Source organism: Aspergillus piperis (genome assembly GCF_003184755.1).
Source record: "Aspergillus piperis CBS 112811 unplaced genomic scaffold BO85scaffold_12, whole genome shotgun sequence".
NCBI lineage: Eukaryota > Fungi > Ascomycota > Eurotiomycetes > Eurotiales > Aspergillaceae > Aspergillus > Aspergillus piperis.
Window position 1 is genome coordinate 513,310 of NW_020291602.1, and position 18,055 is coordinate 531,364.

At 53.2% G+C, this 18,055-nt stretch overlaps 5 protein-coding genes across 5 annotated transcripts; 4 read left to right on the forward strand and 1 right to left on the reverse strand.

Annotated features, from left to right (window-relative positions):
- The first annotated feature begins 267 nt into the window (after positions 1 to 267).
- Positions 268 to 3,346, forward strand: hrdA (E3 ubiquitin-protein ligase HRD1). The gene is made up of 3 exons (XM_025657110.1): positions 268 to 564; positions 621 to 725; positions 829 to 3,346. The coding sequence occupies exons 1-3, from the start codon at positions 541 to 543 to the stop codon at positions 2,968 to 2,970; spliced, it is 2,271 nt and encodes a 756-aa protein (XP_025514417.1). The 5' UTR covers positions 268 to 540; the 3' UTR covers positions 2,971 to 3,346.
- A 1,076-nt stretch (positions 3,347 to 4,422) lies between these two features.
- On the forward strand, positions 4,423 to 8,816 carry BO85DRAFT_460442 (uncharacterized protein; the record flags this gene model as incomplete). Its single annotated transcript, XM_025661720.1, has 4 exons — positions 4,423 to 5,631; positions 6,023 to 6,027; positions 6,844 to 8,241; positions 8,297 to 8,816. 4 exons carry the CDS (start codon positions 4,423 to 4,425, stop codon positions 8,814 to 8,816), a joined length of 3,132 nt encoding a protein of 1,043 aa, XP_025514418.1.
- A 1,088-nt stretch (positions 8,817 to 9,904) lies between these two features.
- On the reverse strand, positions 9,905 to 11,464 carry BO85DRAFT_469720 (ribonuclease P subunit p30 family protein). The gene is made up of 2 exons (XM_025662350.1): positions 11,305 to 11,464; positions 9,905 to 11,213 (listed from the first exon to the last, which is right to left on the reverse strand). The coding sequence occupies exons 1-2, from the start codon at positions 11,378 to 11,380 to the stop codon at positions 10,402 to 10,404; spliced, it is 888 nt and encodes a 295-aa protein (XP_025514419.1). The 5' UTR covers positions 11,381 to 11,464; the 3' UTR covers positions 9,905 to 10,401.
- Positions 11,465 to 11,896: 432 nt separating this feature from the next.
- On the forward strand, positions 11,897 to 13,113 carry BO85DRAFT_439608 (casein kinase II subunit alpha/alpha'; the record flags this gene model as incomplete). Its single annotated transcript, XM_025658722.1, has 4 exons — positions 11,897 to 12,089; positions 12,122 to 12,495; positions 12,543 to 12,962; positions 13,015 to 13,113. The coding sequence occupies 4 exons, from the start codon at positions 11,897 to 11,899 to the stop codon at positions 13,111 to 13,113; spliced, it is 1,086 nt and encodes a 361-aa protein (XP_025514420.1).
- A 956-nt stretch (positions 13,114 to 14,069) lies between these two features.
- Positions 14,070 to 17,992, forward strand: BO85DRAFT_450523 (valine--tRNA ligase). The gene is made up of 5 exons (XM_025660392.1): positions 14,070 to 14,116; positions 14,183 to 14,486; positions 14,608 to 14,727; positions 14,828 to 16,840; positions 16,900 to 17,992. The coding sequence occupies exons 2-5, from the start codon at positions 14,456 to 14,458 to the stop codon at positions 17,901 to 17,903; spliced, it is 3,168 nt and encodes a 1,055-aa protein (XP_025514421.1). The 5' UTR covers positions 14,070 to 14,116; positions 14,183 to 14,455; the 3' UTR covers positions 17,904 to 17,992.
- Positions 17,993 to 18,055: the final 63 nt, after the last annotated feature.

Genomic DNA, 18,055 nt, shown 5'->3' on the forward strand with positions numbered 1-18,055 from the left:
CCTGATCAAGTGGAGAGGAAGACGAGTAACACGTCAATAAGCAATGTAGTAATAAGTTAAGCTTCCAGAAGCTTCAGACTTTCTCTAGTACACATAAGTCTGTATGTGATCTCGTGACCTGCATCTAGAAAGATCCCATCAACTCCATTTCATAACTGTAGATTGATTAATATTCCAAGTATCCAAGCATGGACAAGACAAGAATGAAGACCAAACGCCGAAAGAAGTAATGGACAGTCAGCTGCCAAGGCGGTGACTCCAGGATTGGTAACATTACGCAGTACCAGGTACCGGGCGATACCGAGTAGTAGATTAGCTGTCCAGAACATCTCCATCCATCCATTCATCCACCCATTCTTCCCCCCATCCTGGCTCTGTTCTCCACGCGATCTTCCTCATCTTCTTTCCCTCTTAGTGATTACTGCTTACCCTCTTCTTCTCAACCTCCCATCAATGATCTTTTAGAGAGTTCACCAGCCCAGCTGCTACGCCCTTGTTCATGAAAGCGGGCATTGCGCCCACCCTACTCTCCCCGTCGCCATGAGATTGGCCGTGTATGCTGGGGTATGTCGCCCTCAGCTTGCTCCTTGTTGTAGATCCAGTCTGACTTGTCTTCATAGGCCTCAGCTGCCCTGGCAACTGGCGTCTTCTTAAAAGCGCTGCATCAGAGAGCAAACTTCTATGCTGCATGCGTATACCTCTCGCAGAGCAGTGCAAATCTCATGGTAAGCTTTCCCCGCCCCGGGTTTCAACAGGCGCTCCATCGGCGCTCCCAACATTGGATGCCTCACTCCTCTTTTATGAATTAGCTAACATATTATTGCTTAGATCTTGATGAACATTAGCCTGCTAGCGGTCGGCTTCTTTTTATTCTGGCTTCAACGTCTCCTTTACGGACCTCTTCGACCTATAGAAACGGAACAGCTCTACGAGAAAGCATGGTTCGCCGTGACAGAGACATGCTTGGCGATGACGATTTTCAGAGGAGAGTTGGGCGGTTGGTTCTTGGTCATGTTCGTCTCCTTGCTGGTTGGAAAGGTCTGGGGTTGGATCGGCGAGGGTCGGGTCGAGTTTCTTGAGCAACAACCCCCAGCAAATCCGCGATTGTTCCACATCCGACTCGCAGCCTCGCTGCTCCTTTCAGTTCTCTTCAACTCGCTTATGCTGAGATATTGCGTCCGCACCGTCCTTGAACAGGCACGGCCCGATATGATGGTCATGTTCGGCTTCGAATTCGCCGTTCTCACCATCCTCTCCAGCTCGACTGCTGCCCGCTACGTCATTTCATTGGTCGAGATCTACATCACCCATCTCCAAATGAAGGCTAAAATTGAGGAGCGCCGTCGCGAAATTAGAGATGCCAGGGAGGAGTCGCTGCGCCAGTACGCCGAGTCGGGAGAGACTGGGCCCACTCCCAACCTGCCGGATGAGAACGATATCGACGAGATGGAATTGGATGTGCCTGGGTGGGAAGAAAAGGGCCGCTGGATCTTCTACCTTGACCTGCTTACCGATTTCCTCAAGCTCACAGTATATCTCACCTTTTTCGCGATCCTGTTCACATTCTACGGTCTCCCATTACATATTCTGCGCGACGTTGTCGTCACTATTCGGTCTTTCGGACGGCGCATCATGGACTTCGTGCGTTACCGCAACGCTACTCGCGACATGAACGAACGCTATCCCGACGCCACCGCCGAGGAAGTCGCACGCGAGGAGGTTTGTATCATTTGTCGCGAAGAAATGACCCATTGGCACCAGCCTGCGGGCGCACAACAGCGAAACCGGGTCTCTGAGAGGTTGCGCCCCAAGAAACTGCCTTGTGGTCACATTCTACACTTTGCCTGTCTTCGAAGCTGGCTTGAGAGACAACAGAACTGCCCCACCTGTCGACGCCCAGTTATTGCGCCACCCCGGGCCCGGGGGGCGGGCGATGGTGGTAACCAGAACAATGCTGGTGCTCAGAACATGGCCGCTGGCAACCAAGCCAGAGATGGGCAACCAGATGGACTACCAAGAGCGCGTGTTTACCAATTCGGGCCTTTCAGAATCGGTTTCGGTGCGGGCAGGGGTGACCTCTTCCACAACCTTCACCAGCAGATCCATCAAGGCAATGCGCCTGTGCCACAAGCTAACAACGTCAATGCTCCGAATGCCCGACAAATTGGCTTCGGCTTCGGATTCGGACGGCCTCTCCCGATCCCAGCGCCGCAGGCTACCCCCAACCCTGCTTCAAACGTGGCCAACATGCAGACTCAGTTGCAGCAGATGGAGCAACAGATTGTCCAGGAGATTGAAACGCTGCGTGTCACTGCCGACCAGCTTCATCTGGTGCGGTTACTGCAGACGGAACTCCAGCGACTTCGCAATCTCCAGGCCAATCCTACTGTTCCCCAAAGTATCGCATTCCAGAACCCTCCGGCTGTCTCGTCCTCGACTTCTTCGGTTACCATGCGCCGTCAGTTCATCTCGGACCCACAGACACCCGCCATGAACGCTGGAGATAGCCGACTTCCCGAGGGACTGAGTCTCCCCGCGGGATGGTCTCTCATCCCCCTTCACTCCCCGGAGCAGGGCCCCAGTCAGCCGGCAGAACAACGCGCCAGCCCTACTGTTCCTGAAACCGGAACAGCCCAAACGTCTGACCCTACATCAGACTCCCAGGTCCCTCCCCCGACAGCAACTGTTCCGGCTGCCAGTCAAGAAAGTGAGCCTGCGGCGGCCACCGAACCCTCCACGTCCCAGGATCTGCCCAATTGGCAGTCGGGAGCAACGTCAACAGCCACGGGATCGGGCGTGGAATCACTCTCCCAACAGTGGACTGATTTAGCGCCCGAGACCCAGATGGACGGCGAGAGCACTACCGCCGACGACATTGACGGTGCGAATCACGCCGAGGAATCAGACTCGGCCTCAAAGGGGAAAGCACGGGTAGCAACGGTGGAAGATGTAGTTGACGATGAAACGTGATGATGGGTTTCCTTGACTCTTTCTCCCCTCTGCGAAATTCTTCTCCCCCATTTTCGTCTTTGCCTTTCCATACCTGGTGTCTCTATCTTGGCTTGATGTATTACCATCTCATTTGGTGTTGACCCCATCTTATGGGGAAGTTGTCCATTTTACCGGCGTTTTTGAAGCGGCTCTCACTCATACCCCATTGCCTGTATGTTGAATTCCATGGAACAGTGGCTCATGCATGGTCATTTTCCCCTACTACACCAGTCCCGGTTTCATTCTACTCTTTGCTGCCACATTAGCCCCTTGTCCAGCGAATCAGGAGGGTCTCTAATAACCAGGTGTATATCTGTACATACTAGAAACATGATCGTGACAATTCCTTGGTTTTAATTTCAGTTCATTGTCGACTATTACGGAGTAAGGTAGACAGGATTGCATGAAGAAGGGCTCTCGTACCCACCTTGGCTGGAAAAAGGGCGGATCTGAAATTGCCAAGGGGTTACTCCATAGTTACTATAGTTAGTAGGTGCAACATAACATAGCGTCTGTCAGAACTCTAGCTAAGATTCGACTCCCTACTAGACTCCATCGACGTTTCTTCGAGTTATCTAAACACCCAGACTATAAGCACCGTGCATCAGATCGATCACAAAAAATGTCTCGGGGGGCAAAATGCGATCCAGGGGCAGCGACAGCCAGCCTCCAATCATAATTGCGGGCCAACATCCAACCTGCGCCCGTGGGGAACAAGCGTGAATTTCTCCGGGATGCAAAAGCAATTTAAAGAGTACCAGCCAGTCCCGGTGGCCGGTAACCCTACAGGAAAAAAAGGCTGGATTCCCGGTGCTGGGTCGCATCTGAACCTCTCGATCTGGTCTTTATACTTGATTCGAGGAAATTGGGCTCATTCGACAGGGCCCAAGATCGTCGTCATCAGCGCTGACGCCAGCTCCGCCGCCGCCCGCGTCTCCCACCCGCTCCTGCGCCATCTTTTTGCGTATGCCTCCTTCTAGCTGGCTTGTCCGACCAATCTGTTCTTCTTGTCCAGTTCCCAGTCGCATGAATTCGCCCTACGAACGGTCCTCGTTCCTCCCTGCCCCTCTCTCTTTGGCTCGTGGAACCTTCGACCGGCTGTGGCCGCGCATCTCGCCCTTCGGTTCTTGGAGTTTCGCGGGGATTTGACAACTGTTCCCGACTGTTGCAATATCTCCAATTTTTATTCTTCCATGGCTTCTTTGTGTCTTCTGTAGCGTTTGGATATCAAGGTGGGTGAATTGCCCCTACTTTTGTTGCTAGGCCTAGATGCTGCTAGTCCTTGCGAGCAACTCTTTCGCCTGGCTCCATACTATCTCAAACAAACCCTCATCGCATTCGCGCTGTTGCTGATTGAGCGCTTTCGTCCAATCGCAGTTCATCTATCTTTATTGTGTCTCCTTTCCCGATTAACATATCACGCTATCTTCCATGATTTCCTCGCGCCGGGCTGTGCCCCTGTTTGGCTTTGCCTTCATCCTTTTCATCCTCCTCGCCATCCGAAGCCTCTCGTCACAATGGGAACAAGCGACGCAGGTCGTCGGTTTGGGTGAACTGGCTACGACCCCCTCTCCATCGCCGTCAGTACGCTTCAATGTTACCAGGGTGCACGAAGAGCCAGCGATTCGGACGCCGTATGCACCCAAGCCACACTTCGTCCCTGGCCTCCCCAAGCCCTCTGGGACAACGTACACGAAGACCCTCGTGGTGCCCAAGACTTCCGATGAAGATACCAGTTGGATGGAGGTTGAGCTTCCTGAGTGGCAAACAGCAGTTTATGCCGTCGATGACCCGTCAGCACCTCTGCATCCTCCGAAGAATAAGGGTCATGAAGTGATGGTCTACCTGAGCTACATCATCGAACATTATGACATTCTTCCTGATGTGGTCGCTTTCATGCATTCGCATCAGTTCGCTTGGCACAATGATGACCTCTTTGCCGGAGATGCAGCTGATCTCCTGCGCCGTCTGAACCCCGCCTGGGTGGTCCGCCAGGGCTACGTAAATCTGCGATGCACGTGGAGCCCCGGTTGTCCTGCTTGGTTGCATCCGGGAACCTTGGTGGAGGACCAAACAAAGCAAGAGGAGGTTATGCTGGCCAGAGCCTGGGGTGAGATCTTTCCCGATGATCCGATCCCGGAAGTTCTGGCCCAACCCTGCTGCGCTCAATTCGCCGTATCGCGCGACCGTATTCATGCCATTCCCAGAGCTCGCTTCGTATATTTCCGCGACTGGATGCTCCGGACAGAGCTCAGCGACTACATCTCCGGTCGAATTTGGGAATACCTATGGCATGTCGTTTTCACCGGAGAGAACGTTTACTGCATCAAGGAGCACATTTGTTACTGCGATGGATTCGGCATCTGCTTTGGCGGTGAGGAGGAGTACGATGCATTCCGAGGCCACCATGCGAAGAAGTCTGAGCTCGAGGAGCAATTCAAAGGATGGAACGTTCGGGCCGACATGATCGAGCTGACCCGCATGAGCGGGACGCTGGGCGAGGAAAGCCACCTGAGTTTCCCACAGCCAGGCGAGGACCTGACGCTCGCAGATCTGATCGACATGGAGGAGCTGCTCATCAATGAACTGGTGGTAAATGCTACGGAACGTGGCAAGGACCCCGAAGCACGCGCCCGCGAAGTCGGGAGACCCTGGAAGGAGGGCGATGGATTCTAAGTATTTTCCATTGAGAGTGCCTAGGATTTATTGACGATCATTGTCTTTTTGACTTTCTTTGTTCAGACCCCGACATCTCATAACCTCTCGGTTCTTGGTCGCGAGGGACTATATACCATCATCTTCATCTTCTTGTGTTCATATTTGACTTGTCTGGGGTCCAGGTGGCTTGCTGTGATGCCTGGTATAGATACGATTTTTGATTCCATTGTGTTTGATATGTTTTCTTGGCCTGCGATATTTGGATGATGTGCTGGGGATTGTGCCAGATCTTGTGATATCCATTGCAACTAGGACCAGTTTGGCAGGCTCCAAATTGAATAACGAAAACCATTTATATAACTATTATAAACAGCACATGTTATGTAGTAATCATGCTATAAGTTGGCTGACTGCCTTCACTGTCAGTGTGGACAGTGATGTGGATGCCTGATGATACTGGCGTATACCACGTGACCCGGATCCACCACGGCTAACTGGTTTGGGCAATGTGCAACGGCGTCTTCCCTGCAGAGTTTGCACTGTCTGCTCCTCCTTCAAACCAGCCAAACAGCGTCATCGGGTTAAACAGTTCCATCTATACAAACTATATCGCCGTCCTCGCTTTTTGGCGCGAGACCTTCTTGTCTCTTGTTGACAGCTGCTGATCTGCTATTCACTCACGCGCCCCGCTCGCCGTAGGCGGCCGTGTTTTCCTCCCTGCCCGGGAGCACCGGGTGTCCTTTCTAGAAGCTGCGTTGTTTGGCGCACTGTCAACAAGCACCGTCGACGCTCACCCGCACGCGACGGACGCTCCAAATCACAGTCCACGAACTACAAGCTGACGACTTGGTATTTCAGAGTGTCTACCTTACGTTCAGGTTCTGTTAATTGGGCTTTGAAGCTTGGTTACCACATACGGTCAACTAATCAAGCTTGTAGCTGGCTGGAGTTGTGACGGCTTCGCCGCGCCGCACTTCTGTGTTATAATTCTATTATCTGCGTGACTCCCCTAATATCGCTCTGTTGACGTACCTTTGAGTGACTGTTTGATTCACGCGCTCACGCGACTCGAACTGAAATGGCATCGACTTCCAACTCAAACCATCAACATCCTCCGTCCACTTCGGCTGCCGAGTTCTCGACCAACCCGACTACCTCCGCTAATGTCGACCCTAATAACCACCTCGCAAATAGCGGATATGCGCCCAGTGAGAATCAACTAGCTGGATTGGTGGAGGCCGCCACTGCTGCTGCCGGTCAGGAAGTCTCCGACTGGGCTGCTGCCGCCGCTGTCGCTGCTGCGGCGGGGGCCGCGGGACTCCAGCATCACCTCGAATATGGTACGGATACCCACATCGATGAGGATAGCTTTGCAGATGCAAGTTTTGGTGCTGGAATGGGACCGCAGCGGCATATGCGCGGACCGGGGTCTGCCTCTATGAGTGAACATGGCCAGCCTTCCGGTGGACTGACCAGGGTGCCAACGAAGAAACGGAAGAGAAATGAGGATGCGCTGGATCCGGCGTTGACTGCGGGAGCTGCTGTCGGCCTTGCAGGCACTCACCACCCTCACCACCAACAGCAGCAGCATCATCACCAGCAGGCGCATCACTATGGCGGGGAGGGTCTGGGTGTCGCGCCGTCGCAGTCACTCTCCGAAGCTCGCGCTGTGGGTTTGCATTCCGCCGCTGCCTTGTTCCGCCAACCGTCGAGTAACAAGAAGTACACTCGTCCGCCGATGTCGAAGTTGTTTGCGTCGCTGGAGCTCTCGCCGGAGAACTTTTTGCATCTGCAGGCGGCGGCTAAGGCATATATGCTGGATGATCGCCACCCGGAGCGGCGCGACTGTGTTGGTCAGCGTGGAAAGGGAGACACGGAGATGGTTAAATTGCGGTTGTGGAACTGCGTGCGCCACTTTCTTGAGGTCGAAGGCCATGGTGAGCGCTTCTTTGGCGAAAATGTTGTCAACGAGGGCATGGGACCCAGGACATACATCTGGCCCCGAGACCAGCAGAAGATCATCTCCTTGGTTATTCCTTTGCTGCGCCGAATGGTCACCAACGAGCGCCAGCGGCAGTATGCAGTGGAGACTAGAAAAGGGGGTGGCACCGAAGAGCGACGGAGACGCAAGACAGAAGACAGTCTGCAGAATCTGAACGCGACCACACCGACAGATGATCAACTCCACATGCATTCGCACCACCATATTCCGGACGACTATGCTTCTGCACAGACCGGGTTGTCGGCACCACAACCGCAGCTCGGGACCGGGTCTCAGGTGGATCTGGGTCTCACGGATCTCTTGCTGGATGGGTACTCGACTGACTGGGATTCGTTCTCAAAGTCATATGACATGTACAATCATAATTATGAGCTTGACAACCTGTGGTACATCTCGGGTCTCCAGCAACCGGATTGGCGTGGACTGGTCGCTGCCATTGATAGCCACTTTCAGGTCATTCACAACGGCGGTTATGACTGTCCGTCGCCATGTGAGGATGAGAACCTCCATCGCATCCTGAATGCAGATGTCACCTCGGACCTGCGTTGGCGTGTTGGCGGGAACTCAGACCGGCCTGCCAGAAATGAATTGTACGTTCCCACCATAACGGTTAGCACATTGTGTACTATACTAACAACCCCGTAGTGCTAGTAGCATCACCCGTGATATCTCGCGGATCATCCGAGACAGCCTGGCGACCCAGCACAATGTCCATCAATCACCCCACAGCCAGGCACCCGTGCCCCAGCCACAGCCATTCCCTCCTCCTAATTTCCCACCTCTCCCCAGCGCCGTCTCTGGAAATGTCGGCTCTTCTCCGTCTCCTCCAACCAACGTCTCACTCCGAATTAACATTCTCCAAGACGGAAAACGCGCGCATCCCCGCTTCGACATCCCGGGAAGCCAGTGCACCGATCTTGAAACCCTCAAGCAGCTTATCTCCCGCAAATTCGCCGGCCAACTGCCAGGCCTCTCTTCAGAGACTAACATGGACTGGGTCTCTCAACTTAACTGGAAATTCAAGGTCTGGCTCCCAGATGGACTGGCCCCGGTGCAAAACGACAACGAGTGGGCAATGGCCCTCGTCTCAGCTAGCAATGTGGACTGGATGGATGGCGACCTACGAGTTCTGGTTGAATTAGACGGGACGGCGTCGGCATCTTGACGGAATTGGCGCTCATTGAATTATTTTCTGCGATATAACTTGTGTGTCATGGTTGTCGATTCTAGGTTGCTTTGATCTGCTTTGGTTGAGTTGGGTTTGCGTGGAGTTTTTTCGGAGACAAAGGCTATTGTCCTTCTTGCTTTTGAGTTCGTTATCATACCCTGGTGCTGGTGGCCCTTGCATTGATGATATGCATTGCATGTGATGATGAGATTATGAGACTTTTCAATTCTGATTCTGTTGAGATATGGTTGGTAGGGGACGGGGATGGTTGGTTGGATGGATGGATGGATGCTTGTCTGTGTATATGATTTCTTAGGTTGGTTACGTACTGGGCTGGACTGGGTGTTAAAGGGATGGTGGATGAGTTTATTGAAAGATAACTAATGGAAATATGAATGTGTAAGATATTTTATTTATTATCGTCGTTTGCCTGCTTATAGTTACGTAGTTCACGTAGTCGATCCCTGATGTAGTAGTGGTGGTAAATTACTAGCAAGTATATATTGCCTTCCCTGGGAATAAAAATGTAGTCACAATCAACTTAATAGTATCCTAAAATGATTATGATGAGTGCTAAACACTTACGGGACCTGTTCGTTCATATTGTATTGCCTCGAAGAAAGCTCAATAGTCACTTAAGTGCGGGTTAGTTGCTGCTAAGAAGTGTACCATAGTATAGTAGTTGCGTAGTGGAAGCAGGGAATACCTTTCCTTTTCCTTGGACATCCCTTTTTTTTTTTTTTTTTTTTTTTTTTCTTTTTTCGAGTGTAGAACAGGTAGTCTTCAAATAGTGGTGACTAGCAGTAATAGCTACTCTATCTGTGCTATATCCTAGTAGTATAGTTACTAGTGGTGGTATTTACTGAGCGGTAGTAACTACTTACTAGTGATTGGCATGCAGTATCAGTTAGAAGTCACAGGAGTAAGTTAGTAGTTAGATAGTAGACTCGAGCAGCGAAAAGAAGCCTGGTTCGGTTGCCCGTTAGTAGTATATTCTCACTATTAATTTTTATCTGATATCAGGGTAAGAATATATATTATTACTGGTCCATGGCTACAGATGCTCGAATAAGTTGTACTGGTATAAAAGTGCATGGATGTCATAGTGACTTCCTAACTACTAGTACTGTCCAAAAGGATGACGCTAGGTATATTCACGGATGCGGTAATTTGTCATTGATTAGCATTGATTCGTTACAAGGGCGACTTTGATATGCCTAAAGTCTAATGGTAAGGCTAGCTGCGGCTAATCACACCGGTATTGAATCATCGAGCATACAAGTGCACTCTGGTGATTCAAGCGCTGTCGTGATGCCAGATGTCAGGAGTCTGTTCCTGTCAGAAACCCAAGTAACTTCGGTGATATAGAGGTCCTGGGCTCTTGCAGCTCCCTTGGGTTGGTTCATTTCGTCATAAGTATACTGTCAGTCGCACCAGCAAGCTGACGGCCTGACCGGCACAAGGCCCCTAGAGTCAGCCTGCAGACGATAGGCGAGGAATGTGGATCCGCGAGCAACCTGGGCAATCGACAAGCGCGCCCTTGCTCCGCTGTAGCACATAAGGTTCCCTCAGCTGAACTCGCTCAAGCTCCGGCAGACTCCAACCGAGCCTTCTTGGCCCGGCGCTTCATTTCGCGCTTGGACAGCGGTTTCTCCGCCTCTTCGCCCGTTGGCTCTGACCCCACCGATGCTTTTCTCTTCAAGTTATCGCCCGTGGCCTCCTGGGACTTCTTCTGCAACGGTACGTTCGCTTTCGTCTTAGTCACTCCCCCTGCCACGATATCAATGATTCCTCGCCAACTGGTCCGCTTCAGCTTGGCCAAGGCGGTCACCTTCCGGGCCTCCTCGCAGATCGCCTCTTTGCCACGCTCCTGCGAAAGACCCCAAACGCATGCCAGGTTGATCACATCCCAGGGTGCCCGAACAGCCAGCGCTCGCTGCGCCTCGCTCGAAATGATGATTCCCCGGCCGCGCGTGGCTCGTATCAACGACATCGCATTCCCGATTAGGTTGCGGCGAGCGTCAAGTCCGCTCCCGGTGATTCCTGGTCCATAGCAGATCTCAAATCGAACCCCACGTGATATAGCAGCGGAAACCATCTTGAACTTGAAGTGGAAGGGCAGTCGTATGGAGAAATCCAGCGAGATGATATCACACTCGAGGTTGGTGCATGCATTTAGGAGCGCCTTTTCATTGGTGGGCCTTATTGCGACGAGATCATAAACCTGAGTCAGGCTGGCAAGTCGCTGGTTCTGCGCAGGGTCGGAGAGGGTCAGGTTCAGGCGAGTGAGGAGCGTCAGGCCCTTGGGAACATTCTTTGGCGCTGGTGGGGGAGTAGGATTTGAGGGGAGTTTTCCAGTAATAGATTGGGATAGGGCAACGGTGGTGTAACCAACTGGTCGTCAGGTCAGCGCTTCATGTGGCCGTGGAGGGGGAGGGACTGCTCGATGATCGGGTCTTGTGCCGAGGGGAGAAACATGACGCACGTTCTGCAAGAAAACTTAAGGTATTGGAGATCTCGGGATCATCCGAGGCATAGGGCAGATTGAGATCATAGAACATGATGCTGGCAGTTTGCGACGAGCTTAAAAAGCTCGAATGCGCGCCGAGAGTACGTTGAAGACGGGCAGCAGAAGCAAAAGGATAGCGACCGCGTGCAAAAGAACTGTCCGAGAACGGCAATCGAGAAATCGGCCGGGAATGCAGGTTATTCCGGGCCGGCAGGTGATCTAGCCTTCAACGAACGGGAGTCCCGTGACTGCAACGGCGGAGCGAAACGCTCTTACTAGCCTAAGCCCATTCTGATCTCCATCCCCAAAGACAGTCTATACTCGACCCTCACCTCTTCCCTCCTCCCTCCCCTTAATCGCTGGCTTCGGACGATAGCACGGCTGCCTTCTTGACATAGGCCCCCACCATACCTGGCCTCGCAGCTGCTGTTGTCTGTCCCCTCCATCGCAATTCTCCCCTCGCGACGACGCCTCTTCGCTCGCCGCCCTTCCTACCCCGCCGCTTTTTATCATCGATATACGTTTCATTGTGGGCTGACTCCGGATCTGCCTGCCAGCCGCCATCAACATGGCGCGCGTCTATGCCGATGTTAACGAACATATGCCCCGGTCCTACTGGGACTATGACAGTGTGAACATCTCCTGGGGTGTTTTGGAGAATTACGAGGTGGTCCGCAAGATCGGTAAGGCCAATACGACCGGCCGTCATCTACCCGCAAATACACCAAAAACGTCGTCCGGCCGCACGGCGAATGAATTGTGTACGTTTTGTGCTAACCACCATTTGGAACAGGCCGCGGAAAGTACTCCGAAGTGTTCGAGGGCATCAACGTTGTCAACTACCAGAAATGCGTCATTAAGGTACTGAAGCCGGTCAAGAAGAAGAAGATTAAGCGTGAAATCAAGATCCTTCAGAACCTGGCGGGTGGCCCCAATGTGGTCGCCTTGTTGGACGTGGTTCGCGACAGTCAGAGCAAGACGCCAAGCTTGGTGTTCGAATATGTCAACAACACGGATTTCCGGACTCTCTACCCGCGGTTCTCCGACTATGATGTCCGTTACTATGTTTTCGAGCTTCTGAAGGCCCTGGATTTCTGCCACAGCAAGGGTATCATGCACCGGGATGTGAAGCCTCACAATGTCATGATTGACCATGAGAAGCGCAAGGTAGGTCTCCGCTCAAATTTCCGCCGGCATTATGCTGATATGGATAGCTCCGCCTTATCGACTGGGGTCTTGCCGAATTCTACCACAAGGGCACGGAATACAACGTCCGCGTCGCTTCCCGTTACTTCAAGGGTCCCGAGCTTCTTGTTGATTTCCAAGAATACGACTACTCTCTGGACATGTGGTCCCTGGGAGCTATGTTTGCTTCCATGATCTTCCGCAAGGAGCCTTTCTTCCACGGTAACAGCAACTCCGACCAGTTGGTGAAGATCGCCAAGGTGCTTGGTACCGAGGAGCTGTTCGAGTACCTGGACAAATATGAGATTGAGCTGGACCCTCAATATGATGAGATCCTTTCTCGCTTTCCCCGGAAGCCTTGGCTCTCGTTTGTAAATGCCGAGAACCAGCGCTTCGTCAGCGATGAAGCGATTGACTTTTTGGACAAACTACTCCGCTATGACCATGCTGTATGAAATATCCCCCCTATTCAAGGAGGATCCACCTGCTGACGATTTCCAGGAACGCCTTACTGCCCAGGAGGCCATGGCTCATTCATACTTCGCCCCCGTGCGGGCGGCCGAGGCCCAGGCTGCCCGGAACAACACCACAACTGCCTAAGAGTTGAACGGTATGCTGATAGGACTATTTTCATACCCCTGCATCGGGATCCTCGCTGCAGCGAGCCATTTTTTCCAGTGTCGTTCTCCGATGTGATAACGAGATTTGATTCGGATGTTGAGTTAGTCTGTGTCTGGAATGGGATGCTGGATCTAATACTATAAAAACATCACAAAACATTGTGCCGCAAGGGCCGGGGGGAAGTTTGTCGTGGCATGAATGAAAGCGCCACGGGTGCGATGAGTTATGGCATACGGAGACGACGATGATGACAGATGACATACGCCTAATATATCTCGACTCAATCCTCTTGGCATACCCCGTGAGTGGAATCTATGAGACGGTGTTTAGAGTGGGAAGGACTTTCGCTCCCCTGTTTGAACCTGCGTAACCATATAACCTTTCCCCATACTCTGCGCCTTTCTCGTTTCCGTTTTTCCGCGTGACTAGTTGGTCTGGTGTTGATGGGATCTCGTTTTACATGTGTCTGCGTTGCATTTCAATCTATCGCGTTTGCCATTTTACTGGCGTTTTCTCCCATAATCTGCATGCCAAATTCCAGTTTGATACGTCATTGACATCGGCGTGAGGACTAGTTATCTTTGGTGCTCATCTGATCTTGATTCCGATTTCTCCATGGGTGGGTGTTGATGGACTAGGGCCAGCACTTTTGGGAGACCGGCCTGGGTTCGCGGAGTGCTGAAGGCTACATAGAGCAAAAGATGCCTTTCGACAGACTAGATGACGTATGCACAGGCTCTACCAAAGGCACTGTATGATGTGACTGGAGGAAAGACGTAGACCATTTGGGTAATCTTCTTGTCCGATATCAAATAAAGTAGTAGAGCGACGGTCTGGCCGTGCCCTCACGTGACCCGAGCATTGACTCAAACCGGCGCAGGGCGTGCAGGATTTCATCCGCGGAGGTGACTAGCAGATGAGTCAAAAAAAATAGAAGACGACATTGCGAATCCCCAATCGCTGTCCAACATAAAAACCGAGGGTAGTTCCAGTCCAATTTCTGACATCTGTCACTGTGCATAGGGGACTGACGAGCAGTTTACTCTAGTTCCGACTTAAGGCACACTGCGTTCTCCACTGTTTTGGGGGAGAAAGAGACCTCAGGCCCCGCACCCGGATGCTCTGATTCGTTCCGATCTTTTGCTCTGCGCCAGGAAATTTAATTGCCCGCATTCGCACAACGACCCAACCCCTCCCCCTCTTGCTCTCTCTATCGCCGTTTGAGTCACCGGTGGTCAAGATACTTATCCGTCGGTTCGTGGCGCGATCGGCGCCTTGGAGATTCCCTCCTCCCCTTCCTCTATATCGTCCATTTTCCAGAATGGCCCAGCCCTCTGCTCCCCAAAACCCGAGTACGTTTCTTGGTCGCCTTCCCACTACTCCTCCTCCTCCCTCCCCTCTTATCGTTCCATCCCACCCCGCAGGGGCTCAATGTGAATAACTGACTGACTGACCACCCGTTGCCTACTCTAGCTGGTGAGCCCAAGGCTCCCGTCGACGTTCCTCCCCAGGCCGACGACCAGTTGCGGAACCAGGATGTCAATGCTGCCGCTCAGCCCGCCGAGGGCCAGAAGGTGAAGAGCGAGAAGGAACGTATGTAACCATCCTCCGGACCATAGGACCATACTGTCCTGCCACCACCCGACATCCTGATGCAACAACAACATTCTGACAACTCGCTGGATATCTATAGTGGAGCGTGAACGTCGCAAGGCCGAGAAGGCGAAGAAGTTCGCCGAGAAGCAGGCCAAGGCCGCTGCTGCGAAGACTGCCGCCCCCAAGGCCGAGAAGAAGCCTAAGGTCGAGAAGGAGAAGACTACTGATGCGTACGACCCCAAGGTTATCGAGGCTGGCCGTTACGAATGGTGGGAGGAACGCGGCCTGTTCAAGCCCGAGTTCGGCTCGGACAACAAGGTCAAGCCTGAAGGTTACTTCGTCATTCCCATCCCTCCTCCCAATGTGACCGGTGCTCTGCACATGGGTCACGCCCTTACCAACGCCCTCCAAGACACCATGATCCGCTGGCAGCGCATGAAGGGCAAGACTACCCTGTGGCTGCCCGGTATGGACCACGCCGGTATCTCCACCCAGAGTGTCGTCGAGAAGATGCTCTGGAAGTTGGAGAAGAAGACCCGTCACGACCTGGGACGTGAGGCTTTCCTCGAGCGCGTGTGGGACTGGAAGAAGGAATACCATGCCAACATCAAGAACGCCCTTCGCAGAGTCGGTGGTTCCTTCGACTGGACCCGAGAGGCCTTCACCATGGACCCCAACCTGTCCGCCGCCGTCACGGAGACTTTCGTTCGCCTCCACGAGGAGGGCATCATCTACCGTGCCAACCGCCTGGTCAACTGGTGTGTGGCTCTGAACACCTCTCTGTCCAACCTTGAAGTTGAGAACAAGGAGGTTGAGGGTCGTACTCTCCTCGACGTGCCGGGCTACGACAAGAAGATCGAGTTCGGTGTCTTGACTCACTTCTGCTACGAGGTCGATGTCGATGGTAAGACCGAGCGTATCGAGATCGCCACCACTCGTCCCGAGACCATGATCGGTGACAGTGGTATTGCTGTCCACCCCGACGACAAGCGCTACGCCCACTTGGTCGGCAAGAACGCTCGCCACCCCTTCGTTGACCGCTTGATGCCCATCGTTGCTGACAAGGATGTCGACCCCGAGTTCGGTACTGGTGCCGTCAAGATCACCCCCGCCCACGATTTCAACGATTTCAACCGTGGAAAGGCCCACAACCTCGAGTTCATCTCTGTGCTGAACGACGATGGTACCTTCAACAGCAAGGGTGGTCCCTTCGCTGGCATGAAGCGCTTCGACGCCCGTTACAAGGTCATCGAGATGCTAAAGGAGAAGGGTCTGTACGTCAAGTGGGAGAACAATCCCATGAAGATTCCTCGCTGCGCCAAGTCCAACGATGTTATCGAACCCATCCTCAAGCCCCAGTGGTGGATGAAGATGGAGAGTCTCGCCAAGCCGGCTCTCGAGGCCGTTGAGAAGGGCGAGATTGTCATCAAGCCCGAGTCTGCTGAGAAGAGCTACTACCGCTGGATGACCAACATCAACGACTGGTGTTTGTCCCGTCAGCTCTGGTGGGGTCACCAGGCTCCCGCCTACTTCGTTCAGATCGAGGGTGAGGAGAACGATGACAGCGATGGCGAGCGCTGGGTCACTGGCCGCACCGAGCAGGCTGCCCGGGAGAAGGCTGAAGCCAAGTTCCCTGGCAAGAAGTTCAGCTTGGTCCGGGATCCTGATGTCCTTGATACCTGGTTCTCTTCTGGACTGTGGCCGTTCTCGACCCTGGGCTGGCCCAACAAGACCCACGACCTGGAGAACCTGTACCCCACTTCCGTCTTGGAGACTGGTTGGGATATTCTGTTCTTCTGGGTTGCCAGAATGATCATGCTTGGTATTAAGATGACCGGCCAGGTTCCCTTCCGGGAGGTGTACTGCCACTCTCTGATCCGTGATTCCGAGGGCCGCAAGATGTCTAAGTCTCTGGGTAACGTTGTTGACCCTCTGGATGTCATGGAGGGTATCCAGCTCCAGGAACTCCACGCCAAGCTGCTCACCGGTAACCTCGCCGAGAAGGAAGTTGCTACTGCTACCAAGTACCAGAAGAAGGCTTTCCCCAAGGGTATTCCCGAGTGTGGTGCTGATGCTCTGCGCTTCGCCTTGGTTTCTTACACTACTGGCGGTACGTTTCACCCACTAAACTCAAAGCAAAAGAAACTCTTGCTAACATCCATTATGTAGGTGGTGATATTGCGTTCGACGTCCAGGTCATTCACGGTTACCGCCGTTTCTGTAACAAGATCTACCAGGCCACCAAGTTCGTGCTTGGCAAGTTGGGCGACAACTTCAAGCCCAAGGCTACCCCTACCAAGACCGGCAAGGAGTCTCTGTCTGAGCGCTGGATTCTGCACAAGTTCAACCAGGCTGCCAAGGAGATGAACGAGACCCTGGAGCAGCGCGAGTTCTCCCAGTCTGCTCAGATCGTCTACCAGTACTGGTACAGCCAACTCTGTGATGTCTTCATCGAGAACTCCAAGTTCCTCCTGGCAGAGGACGTCCCCGCTGAGGTGCAGGAGTCTGCCAAGCAGACCCTCTACACTGCACTGGAGGGTGCTCTGACCCTCATTCACCCCATGATGCCCTTCGTCACCGAGGAACTCTGGCAACGTCTCCCCCGCCGTGAGGGCGATGCCACGATCTCGATCATGAAGGCCAAGTACCCCGAGTACACTCCCGAGTTCGATGACGTCGAGGCCGAGACTGCCTACGAGCTGATTCTCAACACCTCCAAGGCTGTCCGGTCCATCATGGCCCAGTATGAGATCAAGACCAAGGCCGATGTCGTCATCCAGACCTACGACGCCACCAGCTACAAGACCATCTCCGACGAGCTCACCAGCATCAAGTCGCTTGGTGGTAAGTTCCTGGGCGATCTCAGCGTGCTTGGCCCTGAGAACACCGTTCCCCCGTCGGGCTGCGTTGTGGCTCCTGTCAGCTCCCAGGCGGCCGTCTACCTCCGTGTGTCCAAGGAGGTGGCCCTTGAGCAGGAGCACAAGGCTAAGGCCAGTCTTGAGAAGGCTCGCGAGACCGTTGGTCGCCAGCAGAAGCTGATCAGCAGTGCTGGTTGGGAGAAGGCCAAGCCCGAGGTTCGCGAGGCCGAGCAGAAGAAGCTCCGCGATGCCGAGAGCGAGGCCGCTCGGTTGGAGGAGCAGATCCGCGAATTCGAGAAGCTGCGGTTGGAGTAGATGCTCTGAGTTGATGGGCTTTGAGTAGATATCAGTGATACACATACAATGGACTTAGACACCAAAATAACAGCTTTTCTTTTTGTTCATTTCGATGATATTGTATGTCTTGTATGTAGTGGCTGCACGTGACCCGACCACACTCCCTTATT

Bases quoted from the DNA above. Each gene is read 5' to 3' on its own strand.
- hrdA (XM_025657110.1), top strand. From the start codon at position 541: ATGAGATTGGCCGTGTATGCTGGG. The intron at 565-620 runs GTATGTCGCCCT...TTGTCTTCATAG, and splicing joins GATTGGCCGTGTATGCTGGG to GCCTCAGCTGCCCTGGCAAC. The intron at 726-828 runs GTAAGCTTTCCC...ATTATTGCTTAG, and splicing joins AGAGCAGTGCAAATCTCATG to ATCTTGATGAACATTAGCCT.
- BO85DRAFT_469720 (XM_025662350.1), bottom strand. From the start codon at position 11,380: ATGTTCTATGATCTCAATCTGCCCTATGCCTCGGATGATCCCGAGATC. The intron at 11,214-11,304 runs GTGCGTCATGTT...CCTGACGACCAG, and splicing joins CTTAAGTTTTCTTGCAGAAC to TTGGTTACACCACCGTTGCC.
- BO85DRAFT_450523 (XM_025660392.1), top strand. From the start codon at position 14,456: ATGGCCCAGCCCTCTGCTCCCCAAAACCCGA. The intron at 14,487-14,607 runs GTACGTTTCTTG...TGCCTACTCTAG, and splicing joins CTCTGCTCCCCAAAACCCGA to CTGGTGAGCCCAAGGCTCCC. The intron at 14,728-14,827 runs GTATGTAACCAT...GGATATCTATAG, and splicing joins GGTGAAGAGCGAGAAGGAAC to TGGAGCGTGAACGTCGCAAG.